The sequence below is a fragment of the Sinohyriopsis cumingii genome, chromosome 9, assembly GCF_028554795.1.
Source record: "Sinohyriopsis cumingii isolate HCF-2022 chromosome 9, ASM2855479v2, whole genome shotgun sequence".
NCBI lineage: Eukaryota > Metazoa > Mollusca > Bivalvia > Unionida > Unionidae > Sinohyriopsis > Sinohyriopsis cumingii.
Window position 1 is genome coordinate 92,335,681 of NC_142969.1, and position 13,229 is coordinate 92,348,909.

The 13,229-nt window shown below is 34.6% G+C and overlaps 1 protein-coding gene across 2 annotated transcripts in view; it reads left to right on the forward strand.

Moving 5' to 3' along the window:
• Positions 1–13,082, forward strand: part of LOC149792243 (X-linked retinitis pigmentosa GTPase regulator-like) — an 86,592-nt gene extending 73,510 nt beyond the window's left edge. For both annotated transcript variants that reach the window (XM_089970773.1, XM_089970774.1), the window contains exon 19: positions 457–13,082. In XM_089970773.1, coding sequence (XP_089826899.1) covers positions 457–480 — 24 coding nt within the window. In that variant the 3' untranslated portion in view covers positions 481–13,082. The remainder of the gene's footprint in view (positions 1–456) is intronic.
• Positions 13,083–13,229: the final 147 nt, after the last annotated feature.

The window sequence follows — 13,229 nt, forward strand, 5'->3', positions numbered from 1 at the left end:
TGCCAGTAGCTTCTCGTGGGTTGGTGGTTCTTTCCGGGGTTTTCCCGAGTTCTTCCTCCACCATTAATACTGGCCGCCATGTATAGCCTATTGTGTGCTGAAAAATGGCGTTAAACCGTACAACAACAACAACAAGAGTAGCAATTATTTTTTTTTTTGCTGTGTTGTTAGGATTTGTGAAGTCCATATAAAATATGGAAGTAATGACATCTGTTTATTTGAATATTTGAATTTGCTTATTTCCATAAACACATCGGAAATAACAGTGGTTAGATAATTGTATCAAAATTATTTTCAGCAATGCCATATTAGAGTCATAGAAACACAAAAATTTTAAACTACAGGGACCATATACATTGTTAATTGCTTTTGTTCATTTTATGGAGCATCAAACCTTTTTATAAACATATTGTTACAGTTCATGTCCTAAACAGCATGGTTGTTTTCTTGTTTCAGTCACGGACTTGCACTATCTTGTGATCACCATGGAAAATCCTGTTTAAAGTTCGTATCAACAGTGTCCGGAAAAAAGGCAGTGACTTGAAAGAGCTGTTCATATGGAATAAAGTTTTATTTATCTGTGATATATCTCGAGATCAAGTTTTATGAAGGATAAATGGTGTGAGAAAGGACTGCAGACACGGCCTTTCTTGACACAGGAAGGAAGCAGAAATCGACTGATTCTAGCATCAGTGTTTATATAAAAGCACTTATATTAGTTGACCACTGTGAAATTTAACATTGTGTTGCCATAGTAAAGCACTTGGCACATCAGTATGATATTGTGTATGCACATTTTAGCCAGATATGAACAATCATCTTGTCAGTTGTAGGCATGTACATATTTTTCAAGTGTAGCAGGCCCTGATGAATATTCTAATGCATTTTCAGAATGCCAGATCACTCTGATCAAGCTATACATGTATATATGCATTGAACTATACAGTTTAATTTGTAGTCAAATATACTTATAATATGTACAGGAACTTGTGCTTTTAATTTACTTTAGTGTTATTAGTAAGTCAAAATTAATCACAAAAACTTAAGATGTAATTTAAATGTTTTTGTTTATGTACTTTTAATGGTTACCAAAAGAAGCTTTACTTATACACAGTAACTAATACAAGTCATTGTTGCACCTTGATCAAGTCCAAGGGTATATTTCCCTCCACAGACTGCAAGTGTCCCCCAGACAAATCCATATATTGTGATCATTATAGATGAAAAGAGGTACTTAAAATGTCGCACTAACAGCTCAATCAAGGCATTTAAGTGATTGTAATAAGAACTGGTTAGTTTATCACGTCTGGTGCTACAGTGGTAGATGTGAGAAAATATCACATCATTTTCTTGCTGAAAAAGTTTCTGAAAATATTCTATTGTATTCCTCTCATTTTTCACAATGTTTCAGTCAACAAATTATGAAAATACTATTGAGAAATACCATGGGAATTAAAGAGTGATTTTGCAAATCTCTATTTATTTCATGGCTTATTAACAAAAATGAAATAATGGCTACACTGGTGTTTGAAATGGTAATAAGTGGAACTATTACACTTAACTTAATCCCTAAAAGACATAATTGGTATAGACCTATTGGTTGGTTTCAGTTTTAGACATTTTTGCATATGAAAAGCAAACTAATGTAAACTTGCACCATCAAGCAAGATATCAGAGTGATGGGTAAGTTCCATTGGTCATTAGGACTGACTATACGATGTTTTTGTTTTCGATTTTGCTGGTTTTAATGGCACTTTGAAGATGTAATTTGCTACATAATCCTGAGAAAATTGGAGCTATGTGCCTTTCCTAACAACACACTGAGGCTGCCAAATCCAGATGGCCAAGGTGGGAATTAAACCTGCAACACTTGGATTATGAGTCAAATGCAATACAAACTGAACTACTATTACTTCTGAGTGCAGACCAAAATGATTGGAAAGTACCATTGGTCCTTAAGACAGACCAGAATGATGGGTGAGTTTCATTTGTTCCAAAGTTTATCACCTTTAATAAATTATATTTATCTTTGTTGATGTTTTTAATAAAAATAAAATTAAGAAAGCATGAAATAATATAGAACAAAATTATAATGTAAATATAGATTTTATTTATGCTGTATGCTGCTGAAATTAGCCTGTAGTTTAATACTCTGATAAATGCTAGGAATTTATGTAAATATTTTGTTTCTAGATTGTAATATGTATATATCTTGTTACATTATAACAGTAGTGAGGAATGTGAATGTCATGTAAATGTAAATATGCAGAATGTGTACATTTTAACTACTGAATTAAAGAAACAGTTGGAAATTAGAGTCACTTAACTGGAGAGTGGGGTGGGTGGGGATGGATAATATGCTATTGAACTGCTACATGAGAATATGTCCTTTCTCAGCAAAATTGTGACACATTAAAATTTTATTTGTTTTGAAATGATGTATCTTTCAGGAATGGAGTGCAGTATTTTCTTCACAGAAAAGTATCAATATTAATCCAGATAGCCAAGGCGGGTATTAAACCTGCAATCACCATTAACAAAGTATAAATATTAATAGAGATACAATATTTGGAGTACATATATGCAACGGTATGATATATTACAAAAGTCTTTATGTGACTTCATTTTTTTTCTATGATGACATCAGATTGTCTGACATAATGTTCTTCCTATTGTGACTTATATAGAACATTTTGAATGAAGTGAATGGTATGCAGGCAGTCAAGAATTTCAAATAGAGTTGCCTTTGTAACAGTGTGGCAGGTATTGGTATAAATATTATCGTTTTAAAATTTGCCTGTTAATTAAAGCTGCATCTGATGCGAAATTGTAATCTGTTGATCGTGGCCAGCTTAGCATCTTTATAATCCAGATATAGTTTGAAGTGTGAACAGCTGTTCATCCGCCTTGTTACACAAGGTGGATAACATTCCTCTATTTCACAGTCGTATGTAATCTGCCCCTTTGTAGCGAAATTAGTGTTTTGTTGTGGTGTACAATACAAACTATGATCAGTAAAAAAAAACTTCAAGAGTGATGATTTAATTTATAGGATGGAATAAAGTGAACAGGATATAGTAATCTTGAGTGGAATATAACTTTGGGAAAGAACAGCAAATACATGTATTTGATGATTTTTTTAAAAATAGTGCACTAAATTGAATCTGTTGAGCAGAAAAAGATGATGAACTATGCAATAAGTGACATTATTATATGCTTATTTTTTTCCCCGTTAACTTTACATTGTCAGAATCGTTCAGTATGACCTGATACTGAACTCGCGCGACAATACACATATAGCATTCACGTGCATAAAGGAACTACTTTCTATTGTAAACAAACAGTGGACATAGACACCAGCACTTTTGATTTGTACACAAATCATGTACACTCGCGTAAAAGGCTCTTTACGATGTGGTTGTTTAAATTTGTTTCTGAATGAACTAAAACAGATGTTTCATGGACTGCCACATACCAGCTGTTTTGGCACATTCTGCGTTGATACAATGTTACGGATTTATGCTAGCTACAGTATATAACAGACGCAAGATAATTCCCTTACAAATAACATACAAGTGACAAGTCATATACTTTCTTCTTTAGCTGGTGATAAGAATGGCAAAATAAAATATGCTTACAGTTTTACATCCTGAATTTCCTCAAAATGTATTTTCTTAATTCTGCAAATCCGAATTACATGAGCCAAGTCATAGGTTTTCAATCTGGATTACACATTTCGAAATTGTGCTGTAATTTTGATGATAAGTGCAATTGCATCCTCCTTACTGCACTCAAAATGAAATAAGCATTAAATTCCATAGCGTCTTTTTGATAATTGCAATTGAAAGACTTCATATTTTTCCCACATTATGATTCCAAACATTCATTGACAGAAACAGAAACACATTTGCAGATGTAAACACGCTTCTCCTGCGCCGCTTCAATCCCCTGTAGTTCATGTATAATTTGCACATATGAATCCAGTCCAAAATCACAAACTTTCGTCGAATAGAAACAAAATACCAAAATACATTCATTCCAGATCAAATGGAAAAGTTGTTGCAATGCGCATTCATTCACAATATGACTGCAAATTTCAATTTTAACTAGACACGCCATTTTCTTTCGAAAGTTATGTCGAGTGCGCGACTAAGTTCAAATTTATCTGGGTGGAGTTATGTGCACATTAATGATGTTATTGTGTAATGACAAATCTGCGCTTGTGTATTTAGTTTGGAATACGGCATTCATTCATTCTGTCTGCGGCGGTTTGAGTCTAAGATTTAGCCAGTGTGGGCATGTGAGAAGTTTGCCAGTAGCTTCTGTTGGGTCGGTGGTTCTTTCCGGGTTCTTCCTCCACCATTAATACTGGCCGCCATGTATAGCCTATCGTGTGCTGAAAAATGGCGTTAAACCCCACAACAACAACAGCATTCATTCATTTATCTTGTTTCTTGTAGTGTATTTTGTTTATATAATTAAACCTTAGGTAGAATAAAAAAATGAGCATATAATAAAAAGGTTACTGCATTTGTATGGGAAATATGAATTCGTTTTGTCCGAAGGATATACCACACTCCCAAGGTCATGCAGTATTCCATCCCAAAACTCGTTCATATTTTCCTGTACAAATGCAGTAACCTATAAGTACGTATAAAACCTATGACATTATTTTACAAATTACTTTTACTGCAAATAAAATGCTTTTCTTCTTTGTAACTGTTACAAATAAATGATTTTATTGAACTATTACAAAGCTCACTGAGTGATGTAATCATAACCTGATTGTAAAAGATAATTTATTGAGTATGTGAGATAATCAGTATTTAAATTGGAAAAGTTGAAATCTTGTGATTGAGTTCAAAACTTATTGTGCAGTTGTATATATTATGCATTCTTGTTGAAAATGAGGTCTATTATCACATCATAACTTGTATTGGCTTAGAAGTCTTTAAATTTTACATTGTAGTTTCAATAAATGTAATCCAGCATAAATTACCTCAGGATGAATTTTTTTGGGGGGTGGGGGGTTGCACCAAGGTAATAGTGTTGCAATGTTTGGCATCAGTTTTCAAAATGATCTACAGTGTACATACAAATATAGAGTTTCTATAGATGTTGCATTTGTCTTGCTACCATCATGATTATTATATTTTATGGATATTACTCAGGATAAGTTAGATACTTGTAATCAGAATTATTTGTTAGAAATATGTAAAATGCTGGAAGTTTCCACAATTTGCAGTGAATTTCAATAATTAAGAAAATTATTGGTGCTTTACTTAAGTAAAAAAAAAATTATGATCAGCACCAGTCATCATCTAGCTTCTACATGCATGTAGTATTTATTTTCATTTTTGTGTTTTCTTTCCTTTTGTTTTTCTTCTTTTGACTAGAAATAATAAATCATATTTTTGAAGACAGTGGTGGATAAATGCTAGTAATTTAACATTTTCACATTAAAGTTATTTTAAATGTAGAGCTCATAATTCAGAGCTTAACATTGTTTTTTCTGAGTCTATCATGGTATAAACTGTCAGTTGCTGACTCACACAGCAAATAACGCTCGATATATGGTTGATTTTGTGCTAGTTACATGTTATAGAGCAACACATAAATATACTGTTCTGAATCATGACCAGCTCTATTCCTAAATGTATGTTTGCCAAGAAGTTACTTTGGAGTGGGAGTCAATTCCTACTTTCACTTAAGAATTGACTAGAGGGTTGTTGCATTTCAAAGATTTTATCCAATACTTCCCATTTCAATGAAACAACTGTTCAGATTACATGTAATTAGAACGCTACTTGACAAAGTTGACAGACCCCTATAGCACTCACTTTTTCCATAGATACATCCAGCTGCCTATCTGACCATCCATTATATATTGGGTCCTGCAAGATAACTTCAACTGGAATTAAAGAATTTTTACAAAATTGTATGGGCAGGTTTATATTGATGAGTCCTTTGATCTTCACTCTCTAATGCCATCATTTAAGGCAGTTAGGACCCCTGGTGGCTTAACTTTTGTTTCCAGAGCTGTACTTTAACCATTAAGTAGTTCATTTTCCAGCATTCCAAGACTTCATTTACAGACATTATTCCCTCTGATTGCCCTCACTTTTGACTTTAACTTTAAAAAAAAAAAGAATTTGGGCATGCAGCTTTATATTGGGTCTATTCCAGTAAAATGTACTTGAGGGAAGGCACTTTTAATGTGGAGTACTCAGAATTTTGTATATTCTTTGTATCAGCTCTTTGAGTAACCAGAGTATCCTAGCACATAAGTGCCTTCCCAGGGTACAATATATGTTTGAATGTTTCAGTCATTAATAAGACCAACTTGAATATGTTTAATTTCCAGCATACAACTATGTCACTTGCAGGAGTTAATACCTCTGATTGCCTGTTATCCAGTCTTTGGTTCATACAGCATCATGTTGGATTTCAACCAGATTTGGCATGTGGTTTCATTATTGATGACAGCTTGAATGAGTTCAGTTTCCAGCATTCCACAGCATTGTTTACTGGAGTAATACCCCTTGATTGCCATCTTCCTGACTGTTTCATGCAGCATTACTTTATCAAGGATTGGTTTGTTTAAATCCTGCAGCTCTATATTGAGGAGACCATTATTATTTAATTTCTAGTGTTCCATAGCATCCTTTGTATGAGTTATCCCCCCTGATAACACATATTTGTGACTGGTTTCTGCACACATTGTTTTATTAACCTTGAATTAATTTAATTTCTAGTGTCCCATGATATGATTTACAGGAGTTATGCCCCAGATTGCCTGTCCTATCAGATTGGTTTCAGTAGCTTTGCTATACCAAGCATAGATGGGTTTCAAATTTGGTTTGCATCTGTCAATTGATGAGTTGATTTCCAGCATTCCACAGCATATTTTACAGGAGTTATGGCCCCTGATTGCAGGTCCTTCTAACTTTATTTTCCACAGCATTGGATTCTCCACAGCATTGGATTTTCAGTGATATTAACCATATACCTTTACTTTGATGATAACTTGAATAATTTGGATTACTAGCATTTAAATTCATTGTTTAGAGTTATGACTAGTTAGTGCCTTTTTTCATTTGGTTTTCCAACACAAGTTCTGTTTAAAGCCCAGCCAAGCATATTGTAGTGAGTAAGACCCTTTGTGATGGATCTATATTTTAAATGTTAGCCACCATCACAGATGGCCCAAGAAACTTGAACAAATGGATGTATTGCTGCAAGATTCAACACTCTCCATACAGTTGTAGGAATTGTTCCAAGGTGAACTCACCAGATTTTAGTCCAGTCTGTTCTTAATTCCAAAGGCTAATGGCAAGTTTAGCCAGCCATATATCTCAGCTCTCTAAAGTTTTTCATTAGGGAACTATTGTTTAGAATGAGACACTGAGACTGGTTCTCAGTGCCATTTGGGGAGGGGAGAGATTTCGCGTTCTAGGATACAGATTACCAGTTCAGGGCACTACCTTTTGATCTAAAGATCAGTTCATGGGTCTTCACAAGAATTATGGATAGATTTATGTTGCACCATAGAGACACCTCCCTGTGATTTCCAAGTATCTGGATGACATTGCTGAAAATCACCAGTTGGATTATATTTTTATTCAAGACACAAATCCCTAGTTTCACTTTTGCATGTCCATGGGTTCATTGTCAACAAGGACAGATCCATTATTGTACCAGGTTAACATTTTACCCACTTTGAAATGGAATTCAAAACATCTATTGAAATCATCCTGATAGTGTCATGTAGTCTCTCAAAGAATCAGTTCTGGGCCCATGAATGTCTTCACCTACTGGGTCTGCTGAATGCAAAGTAGGTGTTATCATATTGGGCTGTCCTCTTCTGACAACATTGCAAATAATTTTCTTTTCCCGTTGGCATTGGAAGCTATTTTGAAAGAGCATGTTCAATCAATATGAGAACTCTAATGTGGTAAATTACATTAGAAGGCATGGGTGAACCATATCTCCAGATCTATGCCATTTGTTTGGGTTTTTTTCTTTTTCTTGAGTGGTATCATAGTCAGCAAATCTACATCCATCCAAGTCTGCCACATCCCAGATAGATTCAGGTTCATTGCAGTCTTTTCCCAATGCAGTCAGGTAATTCAAACCAAATGGTCTCTTCACCCCTTCATATTCAGATGAATGTGAGCCTGCTGTAGTCAACCATTCATGGATCTATTTGCAAGAAGGTGGAATGCACACTACTAACCTTTGTCTCTCCAGTCCCAGATCCGAAAGTCTGAGCAGCATTCCCTTCAACCTCTGAGCAGCATTCCCTTCAACCTCTGAGCAGCTTTCCCTTCAACCTCTCAGATCTCCAGAGTCTTACAGAAAGTGAAGAAATCAGTTTGCTGTTTGGTCCAGATTCCTTCCCTCAAGTGGGAAAATCATGGATAAACTCTCTAGTGATATTGACAGCAGAAAGTCACACAAAATCTTGGTCTTTCTCTACCTGCTTAAGCAACCACAGCTGTAAGTGTTTCATCCAAACCTGGACTTGTTGAACCTGCATGCTTGGCTAATATCAAGACAGCCTTCAAAAGCAAACAGTTTTCAGAACAAGTGGTGGACAGAACCATTTGGGCAGGAGGACATGACACTTTGAAAAACTTATGAAATGAAGCAGAGAGCTTTCTTCCAGTGGTTTGAGTAGAAACAAATCACTCCATTAAAAGCCCAAATAATAGAGATAGCTGACTTTCACCTTTGCCTCTTTAAAGACAGGAAGTTAATCCCCATTGTGAGAAAAGGCTACTGTTCCTTTATTTCAGACATGTTTTGTCATGAAAGAGAGGATATGTGTAAAAAGAAAGACCTCTCTTATCTTCTGGCAAACATTTTAATCCTGACCAAAAAATTGCTCTGCCTTAAAAAAGGAATTTATTATGGGTTCCACCATGACTGAGTAATGAATGTAGTCTTACTGACTTGCTTCTCATACAAGCATTGCTTCCTAGTTGTTTTAGAAACAGCAAGGAGAATCACTGAGATGCACTCTGTGAGCTGATCCAAAATATCAGCAGTTTTGTTGGGATCTTATTTATTCAGTTTTTGAAGGCTCCAGAGTTTATTGCAAGAACGGTCTCCAATTCATTATGTATTGGCAACCTCTTTCCTTGTTGGACCTTTTGCCTCATGGGTGTTTGCATGGTCTTTGAAGTAGTACCATAAACTTATGAGATGAGGAAGATCTTGTATATCTCTGCCAATGCAAGAAGGAAAGGACATTATCTCAGCCTAGACTCCACCATCATGTACTTGCTCTGCATATACAAACCAACCTAAGACCAATGCATTTTCCTCTGCATATCAGTTCACAAGGTAAACTCAGTATCACTAGCATAGCATTTGAGCATAACTATTCTCTAACCAACATTATCCATGCCATGGTATGAGGCCAGATGACTTTCTCTCAGTTTGGTCTCATGGGACCTATAGCAGCAACACAATGACTTCTGAGCTGGTTTGTTCAGCAGCTTAATCCTAATGGTTACTCGACTATCAATGGATTGTGGATGGGGGGGGAAGATATTTTTTTTTGTAAAAGCTATATGGGCATATTAAGATACATATTCTAACCAGAATCATTTGCAGGATTTTAAACTGCATCATGTACATTAGGAAATCTAAGATTGGGCCTTCTCTGGGGTAAGGGGATGTAATTCCCTCTACTTCTTACTTATTGCCCTTTATATATTTATAGAAATGTGTTTCTTCAATAAAATATACATGACCATAATACACGCACACCTTCCCAGCCATCCCATACTTACATTTTTAATGTAACAGGACATATACATGTGCTTCAGTAGTAACTTGGGTATTGATGAGATATAGCACTAATCCTAGTGTTCGAGGGGGAGACAACTATTAAGAATTCTGTTGCTAACAACCAGCTTGTAACTGCTGGCTATCCAAGGCAGTGAGTGGATGTATATTCCTAATATATTATGATCACATAAGTATTTTTAAATAAATATATTTTACTTTAAAAATATGTTCTGTTAGTAGTAACTTACTTCATTTATTCCAAAACTTCAAATTCAGAGGAAATAAGTTAGATCCTTGTCTGGTTTAAGAAAGATATGCTGGATATGGGTCTACATTCAGTGTACTTTGATCCATCTTATGCATGGGTAAATACAGATACAGATGTATTCAGGCTACTTAGATACACCTTATGCATGGGTAAATACAGATCCTGATGTCTTCAATTTGCTTATATACACCCTTATACATGGGTAAATACAGATACAGATGTATTCAGTTTGCTTAGATACACCTTATACATGGGTAAATACAGATCAAGATGTATTCAGGCTGCTTAGATACACCTTATACATGGGTAAATACAGACACATGTATTCAGGCTGCTTAGATACACCTTACGCATGGGTAAATACAGATCCTGATGTCTTCAGTCTGCTTATATACACCCTTATACATGGGTAAATACAGATCCAAATGTATTCAGGCTGCTTAGATACACCTTATACATGGGTAAATACAGACACATGTATTCAGGCTGCTTAGATGCACCTTATGCTTGGGTAAATACAGATCCTGATGTCTTCAGTCTGCTTATATACACCCTTATACATGGGTAAATACAGATACAGATGTCTTCAATTTGCTTATATACACCTTTATACATGGGTAAATACAGATACAGATGTATTCAGGTTGCTTATATATACCTTATGCATGGGTAAATACACCAGAGTTTCTACCCCAAGCTAAGAATAAAATAAACCTCTGGTAGTGGATCAGCAAGTTTTGACAGCCTTACATAAAATTACTATCCCAGAAGGGTGTATTGTTCTACTGCTGTCCATGCACACATCCATACAGTCCCACTTCTGTTTTAACATATAAAGCACAAAACTATTCTAACTCTCAGCCATAACATTTGACCCACTAAATCAAGATAATATGATGACCTAATTAGAGTTTCAAGTCATTAAAATAATTTGTATACCTTTTGAATGTATCTTACATAGTTTTAAACACCTTTAACATTTTGGACAAAAACCTTGATAGCACATTAAGGCAGACAGGTTTGGGGGACATATTTGTATTCATGTACATTTAAGTGCAGATGACCTGATCACATTCTCAGCAGAATTTGACCAAATTTGATGGAAAGCATGAACATCTTTAAAATTTGTCAAATGACCTCACTCTACTTCAAATAGGGTTTTTGTTACTAGAAGACTTAGTTGACTTCTCAAAAAAATACTTAACAGGCTTTGACAATGTTTCAACAGAAAACATCCAGGGATGATGATCTTTTAAATTGCTAAAAGTAGAAAAATATTTAAATAACTACCTCTCAAAAACCACTCAAGAGAATTTGACCAAATTAGACAGCCAGTTTGCTGGTATAATGAACTTTCATATTTTTACAGACAACGCTCATCCATTATTAAATATGACCTCCATTACTAAATATAGACAAAACTTTACGTGACTTATTTTCAAAATCTGCTTCGCAGAAATTGGCCAATTTGAAAGAAAGCATCTTATTAGTAACGATTTCAATATTTTACAAACAATGCTAATTCCAATATGGCCACTATTGTGAAGAAAGGAAATTCCTCAAGCACTTTTTCAAAAATTAAAGGATGCTTAACATAATTTGACCAAATTTTACAGAAAACATTCTGGCCAGAAAGGCATTTAAATGAAATCTGCCATCAAATATGGCTACTGTTACTAAAATAAGAAAATTTTAACTTGTACATCACCACTTACAGACTAAGATCAGATTTAACAGAAACTATACTTGCTTTAATGCATTTCAGATTTGTACAGTTGATGCTGTTCTATCATCAGATATGGCTGCCATTAGTAAAAGTAGAACAACATTTACAAAACTTTATCTAGAAAACTGCTAATAGAAATCAACAAACTTTGGCACAAAGCATCCTGGCATAGGCTCCTTCAACACTGGACAAATGATGCTGTGCCATCAAACATGAATTAAGTTAAAAACCCAAGAACTCCATACTAACTGCACAGATTAACTCCCCTTGTAATACTTAGCAACTGTATATATTTTGAGCCTGGGGCTATAAATAGTTTCTAAGTCATGCATTAGTACCAAGGTCTCAGTGACTGGAAGAGATCCAGGGGACAATGCTAGGTGTATGATTGACTTACCCTTTTATGCCAAGAAATTAGTTATATATCATCAACATTAACAGGCAATATAGCAGTTGTGTGCACCAGGTTGTTCATACAGTCAATAATTTTAGTACATGCATGAATTTGCATTCACATGTATTTACTAACAGGCAAGTTAAATCAGGCCTACTTGGGCCTTGTTTTCTTTAAGAATGATGTTGTATGTACATCTTTTTAAACTTTTACTGTGATAACATTTTATATTTACCAATGGAACATAAATGTATATATATGTACTTTGTATCACACATCCGTTTACCACTCAATAATGTTAAATATTTGCCATTTATTATTTTGTCCTTAATTCTTAAAGTTAAATCTTTTCCGCTTAATTCTTGTTTTGTCTGTAATTGTTTAATGGTAAATCTTCTCTGCTTAATTTTTCTTTTGACCATAATTCTTAATGTTAAATCTTTTCTGCTTAATTCTTGTTTTGTCTGTAATTGTTAGATCTTGTCCAAGTTCTGAAGAATTTGCATCTACTAATGTATATAATTTGCGCATTTAAAACTTATTTTATCAAGTATACATATCTCCAGTGAGCTTAGATTGTGTGTGTTGCATATTAAGCGCCATATTCTTGAAACATTTTGATTAAGAAACTAAAGTTCATGCTGAAACCCCGAAATGAGATACAGTACCCAGGGTGCAATTACATCATCAAAATTTGGCAGTCTGGTAGAGAATCTAGTTTAGAAAAATCGTCAAGTTCGGTGACATCTATCTTACTTCTAATTTAAGTTATAGATTCTCAGTTTTCAGACATTGAGCTAAAGTTTCTTACTCAAAATGTTTTGAGAACATGAAGCCTATACTATTATATATTAAACGGTAATGATGTCAGAAAATAAAGCTGATCGTCCATCTAAGTTAGGAATTAATGTTCTGTTTTGGTGGTTTATTTTCTTTTGTTTTCTCTTCTTGGAAAGGCAGAGTTTTTCTCAAGATACATTACAAACTAGTCTCTCCAAGGGGATAATGCCGTACTGGCTGAAATGAATTTCCAGGAATTCAAG